Here is a 23,235-nt window from a genome sequence, read left to right as displayed (position 1 = left end):
AAGGACATAGAAAGTTACATGGCCAGCTGCCCAAAGTGTGCAACTGCCAAGAGGTTGCAAGGGAAATCGCCCGGACTGTTACAAACAGTGGCAAATCCCTCAGCCCCCTGGAAGGAAATAGCCATGGATTTTATAGTAGAATTACCAGAAAGCAATGGGAATACTGTTGTCTGGACAGTCAAGGACTAGTTTTCCAAACACGTGCACTTTATCCCTTGCCAAAAGATTCCCACCGCAAAAGCCTTAGCAAAACTTTTCGTGCAGCATATTTACAGATTGCATGGGGCACCCCAACGCATCATATCTGATAGGGGAGTGCAATTTACGTCTGCATTTTGGAAGGAATTTTTATCCCTCTTAGGGACCACTCAGGGACTGACATCTAGCCATCACCCTCAGTCGAATGGACAAGCGGAACATTCGAACTCAGTACTTGAGCAATATTTAAGATGCTTTCTTAATTTCCAACAGTCTGATTGGACGGACCTACTCCCCTTCGCAGAAGTGGCCTACAATAATGCAGTCCACTCCAGCACAGGTTACACTCCTTTTCAAATAGCTACCGGTCAAAGTTTCAACCCCATGCCAGAACTAACCCCAAACGAACCGGCGATCCCATCACTGAAAGAATGGATGGAACAATTACAAAACACCTGGCCAATAGTTAGAAAAGCACTAGGCAGGCATATAAAGCACAAGCCTATAAAAAAAGGGTTGAGCCTACACCACTCATTATAGGAGAAATGGTGTACTTATCTACAAAATACCTAAAATCCCTACAACCCTGTAAAAAACTTGGACCAAAATATATAGGGCCTTTTCCAATTAAAAGAATCATAAACCCAGTAACAGTAGAATTAGAATTACCCAAAAATCTCAGGAAAATACACCCAATTTTTCATTGCAGTTTGCTGAAAAGAGAGCATCAGTCACCTTTACGGCCAAAAATCCCCCCCCCCACCTCCAATCATGGTGGAAGGCGAACAACACTTCGAGATAAAGGAAATCCTAGATTTTAGGAGATATCATGGGGCAACTCAATACCTAGTAGCATGGAAACACCTCCCTGCCTCAGAAAACAAGTGGGTCCATAAACGTCATGTCAGAGCCCCGAAGCTATTAAAGAAGTTTCATACAGAGTATCCTAACAAGCCAGACTAACTTTTATACCTGTTTTGTTTTCTTTACAGGTGGATCTCTCTTATTTTTAAGGGGGCAGGATGTCAGAATCCAATTATATTTCATTTCTAGTTATCGACTATGGAAAACCCCATTCCTGCTCTCTCTGGATTCTGTCATACTACGAAGGGGAAGGGGGATGAGCAAAAGGGTTTTATGGCGCTCACTTCCTTCATTAAACTTCAAAGGGACTGAATGTGGATCTTCACCAAGAGGACTGACCATAATAATATGGCCATAACCTTTCATCTACTCCTCTCTGAAGTCTCCCTTTTGCCGGCAGTAAGGGAAAAGGAGGGGGGGAACAATGCAACGCCTGGAGTCTGGGAAAAGAGAGGAGGAGGATCGTCGCCCAGAAGAACTGTGGGGTGGGGGGCTGCTTGAAAACACTTAAAACATTGAAGGGTGGGAGAGAATTCCTCAGATCCTGTCTAGCACGCCTACAATCATTTTATCTTAATAAATATGCCTGTTGGAAAAGATATTCCAAGAGTTCTGTATTCTTAAGATGTAAACTGAGGTGGGTCCTTACATGATGTTTAAATTTGTACACAATATATCAGCTGTGGTATCACCATTTCAGATTTGAAGAAAACAAGGATTTCAGGAAAAAAAAAGTGTGGATTTGGAGAGATGAGAAATCTTGGAAATCAAACATTTATTAAATGCAAAGTTTATTCTGGTGAGTTCTTCTGTGTAGTGTGATCAGTCTGCAGTTTCCTTTGTTCCTTTGTCTGCTGATGACAAAACACACTGCAGCATCCCAGCATTGAGAAAATTTTCTTTATATACACTGAACTGTTTTTCTTCAATATTGACTGCATAGTTCTTTTTACAATTAACAGTGCATACGTACTCAGACATAATTGCAAAGTGAATTAGATACATATCTGTTTGTATAAGTGTACTCCTCCCTACTCTAATGAATTGTGCAGATCTGTTTGCAAGGGTGTTTTTTTCTTTTTATTTCTGCATATTTATAAGGATTTATAAGGATTACAGTCTGAACTAACTAAATAATCATGAATGAATTGAATATAATTTTATATATATATTGAATGATCCTGAGAAAACTATATGATTATTTTAAAAAGTTGTTTACAACTATTGTATAATTTTACTGCCAGATCATAAATTTGTATTGCCTGGATGGTAAACGTTTATTGCACTGAGCTGCATTTATCATTCTACCTTCTTTTGTGGACTACAATAATCAGGGACCACAATATTTTTTACAATATTTTTAATTTTTTAAAATACTTTTAAATATTTTGTGGATTTTTGTGGACTATCTTTGTATTATCTTTTATTATATACCTATTTGTATCATCTTTTTTACACTAACAACCTGACATTTCATTTTTTTTCTCTCTCAGCTGAGATACTTTTTTCTTTTCAGCTGAGATTTTGTTTTACTTTCTAAATTTTATTCAGCTGTCATTTTCAATATGTTTCAGGATTACAAACATCCACAAAAAGAGATTGGACAGCCACTTGTCCAGAATGGTATAAGTCCTTTCAGCACTGTTACTTTACTATTCCAGCAGACTAATATTTAATAATAGAAACATCACTTTAAATTTTCTTTTTAAAAAATCTTCTAAATTTTGGGAGTTTTGAAAATAAACTTCTAGAATTTTTTAAATTTTGGGAAAAAATCCTTTTAATGATGTGAGAGGTGGCCCAACTGAGAGGTGGTCCAACTGAAAGGCAGTCCAGTGTCCCAACTGAGAGGTGGCCTGGCAGCACATCTGAAAGATGGGGAGACAGCCCAGCTGAGAGGTGTTCCAGCTGAGAGGTGACCCAGTGTCCCAGCTGAGAGGCAGCCTGGTGGCCCAAAGGAGAGGTGGTCCGGCAAGCCTATCTGAGAGATGGAAAGACAGCCTATCTGAGAGATGGAGAGACAGCTCAGTGACTGAGCCTGGCAGCTGAGTGGAGGCAGTGTGGTGCAAATGGAGGCTATTGAACAGTGGTGAAATGGAGCTAGGTGGCAGCAGACAAGTGGCTGTGAGCAGCATGGCAGACCTCGAGTTGTAGCTGTGCAGAACTAAGTGGCAGAGGAGCAGACTGCCCAGAGCACAACTAAGAGCAGCGTGGTGGACCAGCAGTGGCTGAGAGCACCACGGCAGACCAGCAATGGCTGAGAACAGTGTGGCAGACCAGCTAAGCAAGAGCAGAGCACCAAGATCAGCAACCCGAAACCCCAGCAGTAGCCAGGCAACTGAAGGGCAAGAAAGCAGGGAGGAAAAGGATAAGTACATCTACATGGACGGAAGTAAGCAAGGTTCCCTCTTAGGCCCAGTATTCTTCAATATCTTCATAAATGACTTAAATGAGGGAATAGAAGAGGAACTCGTCAAATTTGCAGATGACACTAAGCTAACAGGAATAGCCAATACCCCAGAAGACAAGCTCAGGATCCAAAAAGATGTTAGCAGACTTGAACAACAGGTTGTATCCAACAAAATGAAATTTAATGTGGAGAAAAGCAAAGTTTCACCCTTAGGCAGTACAGATTAGGTGAAATCTGGCTCAAAAACAGTAACTGTGAGAGGGATCTTGGATCCTAGTGGATGATCAGTTAACATGAACTAGTAGTGTACGTCGGCAGCCAAAAAAACTAATACAATCCTTGGTTGTATAAACAGAGGCATAGAATCAAAAATCACATAAGTATTAGTACTGCTTTATAAATCCAAAACTGGAGTACTGCATCCAGTTTTGGTCACCCCATTACAAATAAAATGTTGAGACTGGAAAAAGTACAAAGAAGAGCAACTAAGATGATTAAAAACCTAGAGACTAAAACATATAAAGAATGGTTGCAGAAATTGGGTATGGCTCTATCTAGAGAAAAGAAGGACTAGGGATGACATTACAGCAGTATTCCAGTATTTGAGGGGCTGCCATAAAGAAGAGTGGGTCAACCTATTTTCCAAAGCACCAGGAGGCAAGACAAGGAACATTGGATGGAAACTAATCAAAGAGAGAAGCAACCTGGAATTAAGGAGAAACTTCTTAAAAGATGAGGACAATTAACCAGTGGAACAGCTTGCCTTCACAACTTGTAGGTGCTTCATCACTGGAGGTTTTTAAGAAAAAGACTAAACAGCCATCTATCTGAAATGATATAGGGTATCCTGCTTGAGCAGGAGGTGGACTAAAAAACCTCCAAGTTCCCTTCCAACTCTATTCTGATTGTTGTATGTTAGACATGCTTGTTCTAATGCAGTTTAGAACTGCTTTAGACATCATATCTCTATGCTACAGGGCCAGGAACTGACTTGAACAAGCTAAGTGAGAGATTATGAAAGATTCCATTGATGGATATCCTAAAAGGAAAAATAGTTCAAGAGCTTGAGAAACTGAAAAATGAGTTAATGAAGGTCCAAAAAATAATATCACAGAGAAAGACAAACAAAAGACACATGAGACCAGCATGGTTGCACAAAGAGCTCTCTGACAAATTAAGGGACAAAAAGATCAAATATAAAAAAATGGAAGGAGGGCATAAAACTAAAACAGAATACCATCAAATAGCCTGAATCTGCAAGGAGAGAGTCAGGAAAGCTAAGATCCAGAATGAACTAATTCCAAAAATAATTTTAAAACTTTCTTTAAATATGTAAGGAGCAAGATGAAAGTCAAGGTACCAATAGGTCCACTAATAGCAGCATATAGAAAGAAGGTGACAGGTAGTAGGGAGAAAACAGAACTACTTAATTCCGCCTTCGCATCTGTTTTTATACAAAAGGAACAAATAGCCAATAGCATCAAGGCAAATAGAACAGGTACACAAGTCAAAATAGGCAAGGAAATAGTAAGACAATATCTAGCTACCCTGGACAAGAATAAATCACCTGGACCAAATGGTTTGCATCCTGAGGTGCTGAAGGAGCTGGCCGATGTAGTCTCAGACCCACTGAATGTTACCTTTCAAAGCTCCTGTAATACAGGGATCTACCAGAGGACTAGAAAAGAACAGATGTGTTTCCAATCTACAAAAGGAGGAAAAAAATGTATCCAGGACAAATTATGGACAAATCAGTTTAACATCAATACCTGAGAAAATCCTGGAAAAGATAATCAAGTGGAGGATTTGTGAGCACCTAGAAATGAACAAGGTGATTACCAGAATCCAGGATGAGTTTGTTAAAAACAGGACATGCCTGACAAACCTTATATCATTCTGTGATAAAGAGACTAAATTAGTGGACCAGAGAAATGCAGTGGACATACTGTAGTATACTTGGACTTCACTAAGGCATTTGACAAAGTAGACCACAATCTACTTTTTGTTAAGACAGAAAAATGTGGGATAGACAGTACCACTATCAGATGGATTCGCAATTGGATGACCAACTGGACCCAGTGACTAGTTCTTAATGGAACTATATCTACATAGAGGGAAACATGCAGTGGGGTACCTCAAGGTTCTGTCTTGGGCCAAGTACTCTTCAACATTTTCATAAATAGTCTACGTGAGGGGATAGGAAAGGAACTCATTAAATTTGTAGATGGCACCAAGCTGGGGAGACTCAGTAATACTTTGGAAGACAGACTCAAGATTAAAAAGGATCTTGACAGACTTAAGCATTGGGTCCTATTCAGTAAGATGCAGTTCAGTGATGAGAAAAGCAAGATCCTGCACTTAGGCAGGAAAAACCAAATGCATAGGTACATAATAGGTGGTACCCGGCTCAAGAGCAGTAACGGTGATGGACCACCACTTCAGTATGAGTCAGCAATATGCTGCAGCTACCAAAAAAGCCAATGTAGTCCTGGGTTTCATCAACAGAAAGATAACATCACGATCACGAGACTGCTCTATATTTCATTAGTGAAACCACACTTGAAATACTGTGTACAGTTCTATCACCATGATACAAAAAAGATGCTGAGACCCTAGAAAGTGTGCAGAGAAGAGCAACAAAAATGATAAAGGGTCTGTAGTCTAAATTGTATGATGAACGGTTGAGGGAATGAAGTATGTCTAGAACTAGTATGTCTAGCCTATCCAAGAAAAGCATGGGGGGAGCATGATAACTGTCTTCCAGTACTTGAGGGGCTGTCACAGAGAAGAGAGGATTGATCTATTCTCCAAAGCACCAGAGCATAGGACAAGAAATAATGGGTAGAAGCTTGTTAAAGAGACATCCAACCTGGAAGTAAGGATAAATTTTCTAACAGTGAGAACAATTAATCAATGGAATAGCTTGCCTCCCATAGTTCACGGTGCTGCATCACTGGAGGTTTTCAGAAATAGATTGGACAACCATTTGACTGGGATGGTATAAGATCTCCTACCTTGAGCAAGGGATTAGACTAAAAGACCTCTGAGGTTCTTTCCAGCCCTATGATTCTAAGTTCTAAGCAATCACATTCTCAACCATTTCCCTAAACAGAAGAGTTTGAGGATAGGATGAAAATGGACAAAAATTAGCCAGTTTGATCTAGTGGTTAAGGCACCAGGCTAGAAACTAGGAGGCTGTGAGATCTAGTCCCACCTTAGCCATGAAAGCCAGCTGGGTGACCTTCAGTCAATCACTCTCTTTCAGCTCAACTCACCTCACAGTGTTGTTATTGTTGGGAAAATAAGAGGAAGAAGGTGTGCTGGATATATTTGTTGCCTTGAATGATTCATAAAAATAATAAAAACTGGATTCAAATAAATAAATAACTAAACTGTACAAAATATTGGCAAATGTGGGTGTGTAATTATTTTCATCTAAGAGACTCTGATGTCTATTAGGATGCTGCATTCCAGATAACTCGATTTGAAACCCTATTTGTGAGTCTGGGTCACTGTAAAGCAGGGGTCTTCAAACTTGTCCCTTTTATGACTTGTGGACTTCAACTCCCAGAATTCCTCAGCCAGGCATGCTGGCTGAGGAATTCTGGGAGTTGAAGTCCACAAGTTATAAAAGGGACAAGTTTGAAGACCCCTGCTGTAGAGAATAACAAAGTTGACCTTAAGAGAGATAGATGACCCACATTATCAAAATGGTGAAAGGAAAAAGGTATCTTAACTTACAAGACTGATGTCACCCCACCAGCTAGACCAGACAAGGAATCTACTCCACAGGAAGGCTACTTTTGAGGTCCCAGAAAATGGGGTCCTGAAGATGGGGTGTTTTTCCCCCCATCCTGCTGACAAGCAGCTGTTTTTGTTTCAAAGCTGGTTCTTTGGCAGTGTTTCCTGAGATTTCAACGGAAGTAACTAGCAATGATCAACGATATCCCTCAGATGACTATGTACTTGCCTAGAGACAGAAATCTGGAGGGTTTCAATTCACAGTAAGAGTAGCCGGAATGGTCACGTCTGCATCTTTTCTTGCAGCTGCTTGTATTTTTAGATGCACCTTCTGTTTTTCACATCACTTTTTAAGTCTAATTGTTAATAGCCTAGCTGAATACTGACTTACTTTATACCTCTTTGCTTGCCTACAATCATAAATTTTTATTGTTTTATTTTGGTGCTTTAAAATACTTTCTCTTTCACTGCAAGGAAATCTGTGGAGTGAGTCTTTACTTTGTAGTGAAACTGATCTATGCTGGATTTTTACTTTAAGGATTTTGTATTTTATTAGTTTTCCTGAAAGAACTCTATTACTTTATTTTATCTATTTTTTTCTTTCCCATGCACTCTATTTTGAGAGTTTTTAGCTCAGCTTCTTTGTTCCTCCTTTGTTGTGGAGTATCCATTTTCTTTGTCTTCAAAAGGGAAGTGTTTACACTTTGCTGTGAAAATTGGACTAAAAGAGCAAAGCAACAATAAAAGACTTTGAACATTATATACTATGTATCTTTTATAATGCTCCTAAAAGGAGGTATAAAAGAGAGATGGGACTCAGGTGATTTTAACATTAAAGTCTTCTTGGAAAGTTTTGAAAAAAAATGTTTGCCAACTTACAAATTTTAAATACAAAATTGGATAAAAGATTTAATGAATTTGTAACAATTTCAAATCAATCTAAAGAAGACATCCAGACACAGGCAATAGCTAAATCAGCTATGCAATTGGATGGTCTAAAAATTAATCTGCTGTTAACAGATTTCAAAGAGAAGGAGCCACCTGCTGAAGGGGACATTAATGAACTTGATTTCTTCAGAAAAGTTGATAGAGTTTGTGGAATGGAAATATAAGCAATTAGAGGATGGCTATCAAGATACATGACGTCCCAATTTGTGGAAAGATTTCTTGAACAAGTATTATGGAGATATTCTCAATGGAGACCTTCTTTTCAGGAGAATGAGAAGCAGCTTGGAAAGATTCCACTCATAATTTTGAAGAAAAGCAAAGATGATAAACTTGGAGCTCTTTTTATTATCAAGAATCAGTCAATGGTTTTTTATTATGGATGGATCAGAAATAATGGTGTACTAGTGGACTTATGAGAGAATAAAAGGTACTTCTGGACTTTCTGCGAGTTAAATACAACAATAGATTGTTAACAGAGGGTTTTGAGGTCTAGCTTTGTGGCTGGGACTGCCTGTTATCAAGTTTTTTTTAATGGTAGACAGATGGTAGGCCAAATTGGTTGATTGATAATAGATTTCTACAATTGTGATTTTTTAAATGTTATACAGCAGTTTTGCAAATATAGCTGTAGAAGTTTATAGATTGGCTGTTTTGCAAGGGGGAAGGAGGAATACTTGTTGCTGAAATATATTTATCAGTGTTCAATCAGAGGGGACATTTTGTGTATATGCTTAATATTTTGTTTTATATACTTTTTTCTTTGTTTTTGTATTGTAATTCTTTATTTTTTGATTCTGTATTTTATTTGGAAACAAATAAACATTTATACAATGAGGAAGACTATTTTTACTGAAAGTAATAACCAAATAATAACCAAATCTTGCAAGTCTGAACATGTTATACCTCCACCACTTCTTATACTCATGTTAATTAGGAAAGCATCTGTTTGATCTGCTTCTGCCAGATTTTTAGACTTTTCCCCCTCATCACTTTAGTAATGGAGCCAATTTATCTTGATCAATATCATCTTACTTACTCTCTACAATTATAGGTATAAGATGAAGCTTGTGTATCAGTCTTCTTGTTACACTGCAACTTCCCTACCCGAGTGCTGGATTTTGTGGTGAGTTAGGGGTACAGTTTCTGACTTACTGTTCTGGGGGATTTCAACTTGCCTTTCAAGAATTAGAGTATTTCAGGAATTCATGGCCAACATGGACCTTATCTAGATTATTATCTCATACAGATCTGCCTAGATCTGGTGCTTATCTCAGGGTAGTTTGATGTGATTTTTAGTTGGGCGATATTGTTATCAATTCCTGTCTGTTGTGCAAGGTACACTAAATTAAGAAACCAACATCATATAGATTATGGCTACTTTTATTGTAACAGCTATAGTAACAGAATCTTGCAAGTCTAAATATGCTTCCCCACTTCTTCACTTTATGAACTAGGGAGGGGCAATATCTGAGATGTTTTCTCAAAGTTTATAGACCTGCCTATCTGACTACTGTCCTGATAACAAGGCAGTTCTCTGTGCCTCCTACAATACTTTGTTAGGCATATTGCTCCATTAGCCTTCAGGTTTTTTCTAGGTAGTTACTACCATGGCAGGGAGAAAGTCTCAGTACTTACTGGTAAGGAAAGCTCATGGGAACCTTTAGACTTGTTAAAGAATTATTCTAAGCATTTATCAGATGAAATTGCTTGTATCTACTAGGAGTTAGAACCTATGATTGAGCCCAATCTAGTCTAGTCAGTCCTCTCAGGAAAACCTGATAGGAAACAGGACTAGATGAACTAATTCTACTTTATTGCAAGGTTACATTAACAGAATTTTGCAAATCTGAAAGTACAAATTTTCCATTCTCATTTTTAACTGATTAATCCATTAGAGTGAGTCTTTCCTAAGTTTCTTTCTCTGATAGTTAAACCACTGGGGGCTCTTGCCTCTCTTGTCTGTTTCCTAGGCAGCATCTCTTCTCCTTTTTTCTCAAGGTCATCCACATTCCTTTACATTGTTTGGGCTGAATTTGAGCCAATTGCTTCCAAGGAACTGGACAGGATCCTTGGGGCACTGAGTTCTGCTACCTGTGTATTAGATCTATGTCCCCTCTGGCTAGTCAAGGCTTTTCAGGAGGTGACATATAGTTGGTTCCAAGTAGGAGTGAATGCCTCATTTTAGAAGAGAATAACATTTTTGGGAAGGTGGTTAAAAAGATGGTAGGCTTACAACTTCAAAGGGTTTTGGAGGAAGCAAATTATCTAGACCATAAACCAGCGATACCAATTTTAAAACCAGCCAAACCAAAAGGCAGGAGAGAAAGCTATCGCCCAATAGCCCTTTAAAGCTCCTGTTAAAAACTCTTAGAAACAGTATGCCTAAACAGGATTGGCTCTAGAATTGAAGAACATCTTGGTGGAACAAGTAGGATTTTTACAAAACCGAAACTGCGAAGATCAGATGCTGAGCCTAACAAGTCACATTGAAGCAGGATTCCAATGAGGCCTTAAAACCACAGCAATTTTTGTGAAGCTGACCATAGCCAACAACACGGCCTGAAAGGAACGTATGTTATACAAACTACAACTGATCGTCCCATACCAAGACTATTCATCTTATTAATAATATGCTATGCGACAGTACTTTTCAAATAATAATGGGAGGGGGGGGAGCAAAGTGAAAAGATTAAATAATGGCTTACCACAGAGCTCTGTCTGGCTCCCACTTTGTTCAGCCTATGTATATTGACATGGCAATCACCAAAAGTTGGAAATTCACTTACATGGATGACATGGCCCTAGCAGCCCAAGAGAAACAGACGAAGGATGCTGACAGTTCCCTCAAAGAAGACCTAAAAGGTCTGGGGATGTTCTTTGCTGAGTGGAGGCTCACTCCAAGCATGGGCAAAACAGAAACAATATGTTTCCACCTCAATAACAAAGAAAAAAAGATCCAAGATATACTTCAACAACTAGACATAAGGAGTTTTTTCCCCCATGCTGTCACTCTGCTTAACAACTAATTCCTACAACAATGTCAAAATACTTAATAAAGCTGTGATACTCCTCATCTTTCCTATTACCTATCCTTATCTTCTTATGACTATAACTTTGCTGCTTATATCTTACAATTTATTTATTTTTAGTATCCTATATGATTTATGTTGTCTGCTTAGCTAGTGCTCTATGACTATCGCTAAGTGTTGCATCTTATGATTTATGATGAAGAGTTGTATTTCACGATTTATGATGAATGTATTTTCATGTTGTATATGATCATGATTATAATTATTACTTACTGTATATGTACACTGAGAGATTATGCACCGGAGACAAATTCCTTGTGTGCCCAACCACACTTGGCCAATAAAGAATTCTATTCTATTCTATTCTATTCTATTCTATTCTATTCTATTCTATTCTATTCTATTCTATTCTATTGCTGCCTTATAACCCCTTTCCAAAATATATTGGTGTAATGCTGGATTGAACTCTCTCTTACAAGAAACACATAGAGAATACTGCAGCAAAAATTAATATCAGTAATAATATACTCTATAAATTTTGTGGCATTAAGTGGGGTGCTTCTGCCTCTATACTTAGAATCTCAGCATTGGGATTGGTGTATCCTACAGCTGAATATTATGGCCCTGTTTGAATGAACAGCTGAGTATAAATAAACTGGATACCAGACCGAATGATAGAATGTGAATAATAAGTAGGTGCATCAAGACCACGCCAACCTGCTGGCTTCCTATACTAAGCCATATTGCCCCACTAGCCTTATGATGACAAGATGCACTTCTCAGAGTGTACAAAAAAAATACCAGTAACTCCCAACTGTTGGTGTAGTTTCATATGCCACACTTATCTATTGGAAGGCTCAAATCCAGGAAACTCCCACTGAAACTTGTACAGCAGCGGCATAACACTAACTTTGATGTCAAATCCCAGTGAAAAGTAAACCAAACTATCAAATGTCCAAATTCCCCAAAAAATATATCTGACCTGACACAAAACTTAACGGGTTTCAATGCTACCCACCAGTGCTGGAAAACTTTGAATAGGAACCACACCTTACATGACATATGCCAAGACTCTGTTTAAATGGGGCAGAGGATCGTCCTCTGAATGTGACTATGGTGATCCTTGTCAGACAATGGATCACATAGTGATTAGCTGCCATTTGAGAGCATATACAGGAGGAAAAGCAGACTTTCTCCAACTAATAGATACTTCACTTAACTGGATAAATGGCCTATATATTAATAGATAGAACATTTATTCTATTCTTATGAATCAATGTATTTTAAAACATAACCTATAACATACTTTTTTGAATTTCTTAAAGCTTACAAAATTGACCACATATTTCCATCATACGTGTACTATAGTATTATGTGTTCCTTTTATATAATTTTATTATTTATTTATTTAGAACATTTATCTGCCATCCATCTCGTATCCAATTACTTTGGGCGGCTTATTACTGTTATTCATATGCTCTATACACTAAATAAATAAATACCAGTTGGTTTTAAGCCAGGTTATAATATAAATCTGTAGTACTAAAATGGCAATGATCATACTCAGATGACCTCTACCAAATTCAGGATCAGCAGAGTATATCTGTCCTGACTGATGACGGTTTTGATACCATCAATCAGATATCCTTTTGGCCTAGTTGAGGGGGTTGGGAGTGAGTGGTATGGTTCTCCAGTGATTGGTCTCCTTCCTCTGAGGTTGGTTCAAGTAAATGTTGATAGAGGAAAAGAGGGCCACTATCCTCTGCTTTACAAGTTGGCACAGGATTCGATTCCCTCCTTGTTTCTGTTTAGTCTCTACAGAAAAAGCAGTATTGACTCCCAATAAGTTTCTGGGTGCAATTCAAGATGCTAGTTGTCATCTGTAAAACATTAAATAGTATGGGACAGTTTACTTGTGGCACCTCTTATTCCCAATGGTTTCCGCCCATTTCACTGATCAAGCAGAATGAGCATGTTACAGATCTCCTTGATGAAGCAGCTTCACTTGACAGATCTTAGGAAGTGTACTTTTTCTGTCATGGAACCTGCCTAATGGAACAACCTCCTCTTCACCCCTCCCCCAAGATTCAGATGACTTTGATCCCAGAAGGACATGAAGGCCTGGCTTTTCCTAAGCACTGGGGCAGATGTTAATGGAGCCTATATATGTGTGGGACATGCTGGTAAAGTAGTAGTACAGTGACCTCAACTTTGTTCTTTTAATGGGTTGTGTATTACTATATGTTATAACCTTTGACTGGTTTACTGCTCAGAATTCTCATTGATAGGAAGCTATATAAATGTGTTATAAAAATTGGGCTGAGTAATTTACTCAAAGACACTGATCATGGCTACATATTTGATTCTTACTCAAAATTCTGATGTGCCCACAGGATCAATACTGAATGTAACTCAATGTGTTCCTACAAATAAAATTCAGCATAAGTATGCAGAATAGATTACTCAAAGCTAAATAGTAAAATTAATCACAATAAAGTAGACATATGATTCAAAGTATACTTAACTGTAAAAAAATTCTGAAATTATATCTAATGAGATTTCTTTCTTCAATGTACTATTAAAAATTATAACAAAACAGGACATTTGGAGAGGGGAAGTTGGAATTTCACAGGACCGGATGATTCTTGTAAGATTTTAAGATTTTTATTTAATGGTGGAGGAAATTCCTGGACCCTCAAGCCAGACAGTAAATTGCATTCAATCCTTGAAAAAGTTGCTGATCTCTATTTTATGAAAACTCACCTATACAACTTCTGGCGTTCTTCCAATTCCTTACGTCTGAGATGCTTAAGGATTGGAGTCTTCTCATTATCCAAAAGCTTGGCTGCAAAAGTAATGATATGCAATGATAATTTAAAGATGTGAAATATACAAATGCTTTATTTTTATTTAATGTATTTTAAAACCATTACAATAAAAAAGATTGCCAGCAGTTTATATTCTTTTAGGAAATTATTAGTTTTCCTCCCTGTCAAATTGATAGAAGAGCCACTTACAATGAATCTCAGCTCCCCTTGGTCTGCTCAATACTCCCCAGTATTAATTATTTATTTATTTATTTATTTATTTATTTATTTATTTATTTATTTATTTATTTATTTATTTATATATATCCTGCCTTTATTATTTTTAGTAATAACTCAAGGTAGAGAACATTATCCATTCTAATTTTCAAGCATTCTAATTTCTGAAGGTAATGCTATACTGATCAGAGTCATTGCAGGATCTTTTTCTATATTAATTAATTTCCAATATCTGAGTTTGACATATCTAAAGTAATGCTCCTGGGCATTATTGCTAAGTGTCTATCAGACTCTCAGTGTTTTTCAATGTTTTGTTCCCATGCAATCTAGAAAAAGCGGCGTTGTTCTTACCTGAACGCCTTTTCTCAGCAGAGTGGTGTAGAGTCCACAGGATGGGTTAATGATGCAATCCTGCCTAGCAGAACTAAGACAAGAAAAAAACTCTTGCCACGCCTCCCTCTGGGTGTGACTTCCCCAGTTTTTTGGCACATGTCGAGGCGCAAAATGCAGACGCAAAGCTCCAAATAAAAGAGAAAGGAAAGAAGCAAAGGACACATGTCTAGACAAGAAATAACAGGGGGGGATGTGGACTCTACACCACTCTGCTGAGAAAAGGCGTTCAGGTAAGAACAACGCCGCTTTCTCCAGCAGATGGTGGTGTAGAGTCCACAGGATGGGACATACCAAAGCCGCTCATGTCCCTGAAGGGAGGGAGTCTAGGCATGTTCAACAGAGGGAGCGACTNGCTGCCTCCCTGAACAGGAATGGATCTAGCTTCCATTCTGAGTGGTCTATGGTGGCTCTGCTCAGGGAGTCCGCTTGTAGATTGTTCACCCCCGAGATGTGATCCGCTCGGATGGATTTCAGGTTGGTTTCCGCCCAGAGACCCAATGCCATGGCCTCCTGCATGAGAGGCCAAGAGTGGGTCCCTCCCTGTTTGTTTACGTGCGCTTTTGCTGTGATGTTGTCCGTCAGGACTAGTATGTGTTTCCCTTTTACCAGGGGAGAGAATTCCCGAAGAGCCAGGTGAACTGCTCTCAGCTCTAACCAATTTATATTGTGGGTCAGGTCTGACCGTGACCACCGACCCTGGGCGAGGTGATTGTGGATATGAGCCCCCCAGCCGAATAGGCTGGCGTCTGTGGTCAGGGTAACCCTGGACGGCTCCTTGAAGAATGTACCCCTGGAAATGGCGGAAGAAGTCCACCAGAGCAGAGATACCAGCGTCTGGTGTGGAACCCTGACCCTTGATTTTGATGCACTGAGGTTGCGTCTCTGATATGGGAGAAGGAACCACTGGAGACTCCGGGAACGAAGTCTGGCCCATGGCACGATGCCTAAGCAAGAGACCATCTTCCCTAGGAGTTGTGAGAGACGCACCAGGGGCACCCACTTGTCCTTGCGGACCTGGAGTGCCAGTGTCCGGATGCTGACTTGACGTTCCGGAGAGAGGTAAACCTCACAAAGGTCTGAGTCTATTAAGGCTCCTAGATGAATAAGTCGCTTTGTGGGGACCGTGTGGCTTTTTTTTGAAATTCACAGAAAACTCGTGTTCCTGAAGAGTCCTCAGGGTAATCTGTAGATCCGACTCGGCGGAGTGAAGGGACCTGGACAATACGAGTATGTCGTCCAGGTAACACTGGACACGCACCGGCCTCATCCGTAGATGAGCCGCCAGCACTGCCAGGACCTTTGTGAAGACCCGGGGGGCTGAGGACAGGCCAAAAGGAAGAGCCCGATACTGGTAATGCCTGTGTGCGTAGGCAAACCTCAGGAACCTGCGGTGTTCTGGCAAGATTGGAATGTGGAGATAGGCCTCCGTCAGGTCGACGGAGGAGAGGAAGTCTCCCTTCCTGACGCTTGCCAAGATGGATTTTAGGGTCTGCATCTTGAATTTCTTGTAAACAAGAAAGCGGTTGAGACCCTTCAAATCCAAGATGGCTCGCCAGCCCCCCGAGGTCTTTGGGACCACGAACAGTATTGAGTAAAACCCGGTTCCTACCTGATCTGAAGGAACCCTTTCTATGGCCCTGATGTCCAGCAGATGGTGATCGCTGTTGTTACCAGGGAGGCCTTTGACCTATTTCTTGAAACCGGACACTGAATGAAACGGTCTGGAGGGTAAGACTGAAATTCTAGGGAGAGACCATATCTTATGGTCTCTCTGACCCAGGCGTCCGTGGTGGTGCCCTCCCAGACGTCGCAAAACAGGGCCAGCTGACCCCCGATGGGATAGTCCCCTTCGGCGTCATTTGGATCGCCTAAAGGGTCGCCCTCCTGAGCCCCTGAAGGGACGCTTGGACTGGGACTGGCCCCTGGCTCCTCCACTCTGGCGGTCCTGCTGGCGGTCTTGCCTAGGAAGGTAGGACCATGAGCCTCTGGGCCAATCCCAGGACTGCCCCCCCGAAAGGGCTGTCTCCACTCCCAAGAGTCACCCGAACGAAAGGATGACCTGCGATAGCCGGATTGAGGTCTCCTATCAAATTTCTTTGAAGGGTGGACCAAGATTGTCCTTGCCTTCAGATACGTGAGGGTCAAGGACAGCACCAAACAGATTTTTACCGCTGTATCTGGACGTAGAGAGGCGCCACTTGGATTTAAAGTCCGTGCGCCATTGCTTTAGCCAGAGGAGTCTTCGCGACGCCACCGTGGCAGCAATGGAACGAGCTGAACATTTGGCAGAATGTAATGAAGCATCAGCTACGTATTCCGACGCAGCTATTATCTTACCCAGATTCTGATGGGCTCTGACCTGGTCAGGTGAAATAAGCGTCTGAAGGTCCCGCAGCCACATGATTGCAGCGCGGGCAAAGAAGGAGGACGAGGTGGCTGACCGTATTGCCCAGGCCGAAGATAGATGAGCCCTGCGGCCCAGGAATTCAAACTTCTTATCCTCCGCCTTTAAATACTCAGCCATGTCTCCTGGAATGGTGGTGTTAGAAAACAGAGAGGCCAGCGGAGCATCCACGGAAGGAACCTCTAAAAGGGATGCAAAGGAAGATGACACATTATATAATTTCTTATCCAAACCACTAGGAGAAGGCGTGGAGGCAAGAGAAGCCCACTGATTCTCCACCGTAGACCTGAATACGGAGGGGCATGGAATCTGCTGATCCTCCTTGACCTTTTCCAGGAACAAGGGGCTGGTCTCCTGGGCAGAGGAAGTAGAAGGTGCCTCCTCCTGAGCCGAGGTAAGTTTGACCGTGGCTATGGCCTTGGTGAGTATGGACCTGAAAATGGAAGGATCGAAGAGGTCTGAGTGTATTCCCTGCTCTGGAACTGGCTCTTCATCCTCTGATAACATGAGCCCAGTTGACTCAATGTCAAAGGAATCGCCCTCCCCCACTTGCAAGGAGGTCTCTGAAACCTCAGAACGAGGCCCCAAGTATTGCCCCTCCTGGGAGGGCGGAGCTGGTATGGGAGAGGCCTGTGTCTGTTCCTGGCCTTGGCCTGCATATGTCATGAACTGCCTAAATGCATGTTGCATAAAGGCCTGAAATTGGTTCTGGGACCACATCTCCTCAGGGTCCCCAGGACTGGCCCTAACCGCAGGTGGGACACGCCTCATTGAAGTCTGCTGAGATGAAGAAGATAGGGGAGAGGAGGAATGATGAGGCCCAACCTGCTCGGTTTCCCCCCGAGGAGACAGAGGTGGTGGATCTTCCTGTGTAGGGAGAGATTCCAGTGAAGGCGTGTCCACTGGGGGGGGGAAACCAATCCAACCCCAGTGGCTCTCAGTCTTTGAGCCTTAGAAAATTCACGTTCCAATGCAATGTGTCTCCTCGAGNGACCCAACTTTTGTGACCAAATGTTTGGTCTTCGCTTTTTTCTTCCTACCCTCCCCTGCTGCTTCTTCTGATCTGCGCTTTGTGTGCGCAGGGGAGACAGCGGTCTGAGTTGCCTGGGGCGAGGAACTGTCTGCCATTGCGTTCAGGGCACTTCTAGACAGTCGTACCCAGAAATGGGGGAAAGTAGTACGCAGATCGCGCAGTCAGAGATGGAACACAAGGGATCCTCGCTCCGAACCGCCAACAATGACCAGAACAGCCAGACAGTGTTCTAAAACTGTCTGTACAGGCCCTGTGACAAAAGGTCACTGGCTAATGCAGCAGGTGGGCAAAAAAACGAGAAGGCTTCACTCCTCTCCCTATAAACAGGGCCTAAGGAAAGGAACCTTAGGAGATCCCAGTCCAAAATCAGTTGTAAAGAAGGAAATTGACTCACTGAATGCCTGAATTAGGTACTTTCTTCCCCCTGAACAGGCCTGCTCACAGGCCAAGGCACTCAGGCAGTACAGGCACGAGATAAAGGTCACCACGAAGTCTTGTTCAACAGCAGCAATATTCTGTTGCTCTTTATTATTTGTTATGTTTTATTGCTATCTTAATTTTTTAATTATTTTTTTTTTAATAATCCTTATACCTAAACTATTAATATCCTTATACCTATTAAATATATGTCTTTATAAATATTATTTTATTTTATTTTATTTTATTTTTTATTTATTTTTTTTTAACTTTAATACCTAAGTATTAATATTATTACTCCTATAACCAAAATATTAATTTAGCAAAAATAAAAGGTATTGTTTCTGATGAGCAAATGGAGAAGAGTAGAGGAAAGTAGGCCCGGGAATAATGGCGCCCGCCACGTGGACCTCCCAAAATGGCGGCCGCGGTGATCTTAGACTCGCTGGCCACCGGGGAGCTTGAAAACACGGGAAACGAAGGGACGCGAAACCTCAAGCGACTTCCCCCTCCCCGAGCCCAGAAACTTGCTCTAAACTTGCTATTAGATGCGCAGCGGCCGCTGCGAACGAACAGCGGCGACGAGCGAAGGTAGCGATCGCAGGGAACAGCCGGATCGAAGTGAGAGGATCGCCTCCGGCGATCTCCCTGGATGGGGCCTGCAATCTCCCGCGCCGAAGGCACCGAGGGGCGGCAGGCACCGCGATCCCTCTCCGAAGAAGGAAGGAATCGCAACTTGCCTCAGAGAGGTCAAAAAGGAAAGGAAATTAAAGATCCAAATAAAATCACAGAAGAAAAAACAGAAAAAAGTGAAAAAGGCTATGAGGCCTAGTCTGGAGCATTGCGAAGCAAAGAAACACGTCTGCTAAGCTTGACTAAGACAAAAAACTGGGGAAGTCACACCCAGAGGGAGGCGTGGCAAGAGTTTTTTTCTTGTCTTAGTTCTGCTAGGCAGGATTGCATCATTAACCCATCCTGTGGACTCTACACCACCATCTGCTGGAGAAACATTAATTTTTTTATATGGCCAAATATTTCCTTCCCTAATCATCATTTTCATGGTGTTCATTTTTAAAATAGGAAGTGAGAGTAGTACACTTTTTTATATCTTGTCACAGGTGGTGACATAACTGTAACAGGAATAGGCCTAGTTTCCACCTCCTCTTGGGCTTCTCTTCATAGTTTGGAAATGATCCCCTTTTTTTTGATGTTTACTATAAATTGCCATGTCATGTAAACTTTTTAAGATTTTGTTTTTAAAAATTCTGTTAAGAAAGCCATAATCTAGTGCAGGGCTTTTTTTGTCATAGAACGCCCAGAACGGAGTTCCGGTACCTTTTTTGGATGGAACCTTGTAGAGTAGGCAAGGCGGGTTGGGTTGTATGACGTGTGGACTTCTGGCACCTTTTTTTTTTTTTTTTTTACAAAAAAAGCACTGGTCTAGTGTTTACTTTATAAAATTCAGAGGAAGCATTCTAATTTCCCCAATGTTTTCTGTAGAATAAGAATTGGAGGCACAAAACCTGGATAATGTTGCCTGAATCCTATTGTGATAAACTACTGTTGGTTACATTAAAACCAGGAATTACTACAATCATAATAACAAGCTCAGCACCTCAAAAGCCATTCTTAGAACTAGCAAAATCACACAACTGAACCAAGAGAGAATTATCAGTATAACAAGAGATATTTCACAGTTTATGGTAGTACGGAGATATATCTAATCTTACTGTACATTCAACATTTAAATAATGTACAGTTTCCTTTACATTCCTCAATGCTTTTGAGTGACAAAGAATATCAGAAAATTAGTTGCAAAATCTATTATGTGATTCCTTCCAGAACAGCAACACATTACTAATGGTCATCTTCAAATTCTTTCCTCCAGGTTATACAACAAACATTTGCTATATATTTTATGTTGTACATAAATATAATCAATTTGATTTTTTAATCTATTTATTACTCTAAGGAGGAAAAATGAATTCTAATGAGGAAAAATGAATACTAATGTGTTCACAGCAACTCACTGCTTTGGTCAGAAAATTGAAACTAATATTATTACATCATCCTGCAACCTCTAACCCTTTGGAGCATGAACACAATTTGTGGCACATTTAGAAAAAAAGGTGGAACTTGCATAGTACTAATGGTGTATGTCTGACTTCCCTTTCCTCCCCCCTAGACTCTGTTGATGGATTTAGAGGGAGAGATTAATCACCGAGTATATATTTGGTGAGTATAATCACCAAGGAGGCAGATCAGTAAGTGTCTAATATCTACCAAAAACCAAGTCAGGAAAGCTGAAGTACAAAAGTAACTTAAAAGAGAAGATAAAAGCAACTGAAAGGGCTTTTCTGGCTATGTCAAGAAGAAGAAAAAGAATTAAGGAAGGTGAGCCCATTGCTTCAAGAAAGTTGTAGAATGATAATAGGGATTGGAATATACAGTAGTAGTTTTCCTTGCTTTGGTCTTTTACCAGAGAATTTGTTTTTAAATAGATCCAGGTAGAACAATTGACAAAAGAAGAGGGTGATGACCTCAGGTAAATAAAAAGACAGACAGGAAGTGCCTGGCTACCATAAATGAACTTAACTCTTCAATACCAATCCAATTTTATGTCAGAATCTAAGGAGCTTGTAAATGTCTCCCATTTTTAAAAAGAGCAGGGCTAATATATTTCTTAAATTCAAGAGGGGGACAAAGTATAAATTATTCAACATGACACTGACATTGGACTCTAACTATAGGGTTTTTGTATTTTACCAATTTGCAAAACATTTGGAGCTTAATTTTTTAATATTTCTTTTAACTTTGGATCAAAATATCCAGAAAATATCTTCCCTATTTCTTTTTCTATTTCTCCCCTTTGAGGAGTATTATTTCAACATTCTTTGTTTCCTGTATTCTCTTATCCATTGTTATTAAGTTACATAGAGCAACAATGTATCAGATTACAGACAAGTAAATGTGGCTGACATCTGAAAAAAAAGATCATTTGGGGACTTCCGGTTTTGCCCTGTACTGCACAGCCACGGGATAGCAAAGCTCCGCTCCCCATGGCCAGTTTCATCCTGTCAGGGGGACCCTAAATAGGTCTGAAGTTGCCCTGAAGAGGTGGCCAGCAAGGAGGGGTGCTCCATTGATCACAAAATGATGGCGGTCATTTCATTTGATACGGGGGAAGCCATCCAACCCGACAGGAGAAAGGCTGGCATTGTATCAGCGTCCAGCCCAAGCTACCTGCAGCCAAAGTCCAAAAGCATGAACAAGAACATCGTCAAACAGCGTGCTTGGAACTGGTGAGAGTATCGATCTTCTCTCTTCTATCTACTAACTAAATCCTTGGAAAGACCCCAAAAGCAAGAAAACCTCCGAAAGTGAAGGGAGGGGATTATATCTCTACTCCCTCATAGAGGGAAGTGGCAAATTAATACTAAATGGGAAGAAATAGACTGAAATTAAATTTAAAATACTACAGTCTGGACAAATCTAGAAACTGAAAAAACTGCTAAGACTACACCTAAAAGGGTTTTAATGAAATTATAAAAAATATATATAACAATAATAATTTTTTGTCTGAAAAAACTGGAAAATGAACAACTACTGACACCTAGTGGAGAGCACAGAGCACTAACAATAATGACTCAGAAACTGGCAGGATGCCCAGAAACAAAGAATAATCCGTTCCCTTAAATTTTAAATGACCTTGAAGACAGCTGGGAACAAAGTAAGAGCTGGCCCAGCCATAAGATTAAAAAGTGTCTGAAAGAAAAATATCTGGACTGTTGACTAAAATTAAGAATTGTTTAGAGAAAAAGAAAAACTTTGGCTCTTGGCTAATCTTTTAGAGGAGAATCTACAGGAAGGACTCAAGATGGCTTAACATACTGAATTGCAATTTTGATTGATCGATAATTAGCCCCTGAACTAAAATACTGATGAAAAACTATTTGAAGGGGGGGAGACAACATGAATATCGTTCACTTATCAACAAATGACAGGACACCACACTCAATATTCACTCCTGAAGACTTAGCCTGGAACATCAAAGACTTTCAGAAGTAATATTTCAAGGCAAGATAAATACTTTCCAAGAGGAAATGTAGGCAATGTTACGACAGACACAAATGACAATAGATTTAAACCATGAGGAAATCCAGAACAACTTTGACAACATAAATAAGCACATCTCCAATCTAAATCTACAATCAAAAAACACCCAGAAAATGACGGCGAATGAACAAACAAATCAGATAACAGAATACAAATTAGAAAAACATGATCATATCGATGAAGCTATAAATGAAAAGAATCATAATCCAACACAAACAGGAAAAAATCTACAAGGCTTTGATATAACAATAAAAATGGAGTGGACTATAGAATTCCCATAAGAATTATTAGAGTTTGGGAGACAGAAAGTATATATCCTATCATTCCATCTTTTGTATTCTCAACAATACTTGCAAAAACACAAGAACTGCCGGGTAAGCAGAATATATCAACTTGGAAAGCTATTTGGCAAAAGAAGAAGGCTAGAAAGATTCAAGAGATTTGACTCACCCTATCAGATGGAGTATTACATGAGTAAATGCTTGTTTGAATATGGTTAAAAGAATAGAGAACTTTGAACATAAAGGGGCCCTATAATAAGAGGGATAAGAGATTTAAGTAATATAGTATGTTATACAATATATGAAATATAAAAATATTGGGATGATGTAACTTTTATAAATATAAGTGAAATATAA

The 23,235-nt window shown here is 40.2% G+C and overlaps 1 protein-coding gene across 1 annotated transcript in view; it reads right to left on the bottom strand.

The window, feature by feature from the left end:
* ALOX5 (arachidonate 5-lipoxygenase) overlaps positions 1-23,235 on the bottom strand; it is a 156,016-nt gene that overhangs the window by 116,272 nt on the left and 16,509 nt on the right. The window contains exon 3 of the mRNA XM_015821464.1: positions 13,954-14,035. Coding sequence (XP_015676950.1) covers positions 13,954-14,035 — 82 coding nt within the window. The remainder of the gene's footprint in view (positions 1-13,953; positions 14,036-23,235) is intronic.

Source organism: Protobothrops mucrosquamatus, unplaced genomic scaffold (genome assembly GCF_001527695.2).
Source record: "Protobothrops mucrosquamatus isolate PMUCROS unplaced genomic scaffold, P.Mucros_1.0 scaffold1335, whole genome shotgun sequence".
Taxonomy (NCBI): domain Eukaryota; kingdom Metazoa; phylum Chordata; class Lepidosauria; order Squamata; family Viperidae; genus Protobothrops; species Protobothrops mucrosquamatus.
Note: the sequence above shows the minus strand (reverse complement) of the source record. Positions and strands in the feature narration are given on the sequence as shown.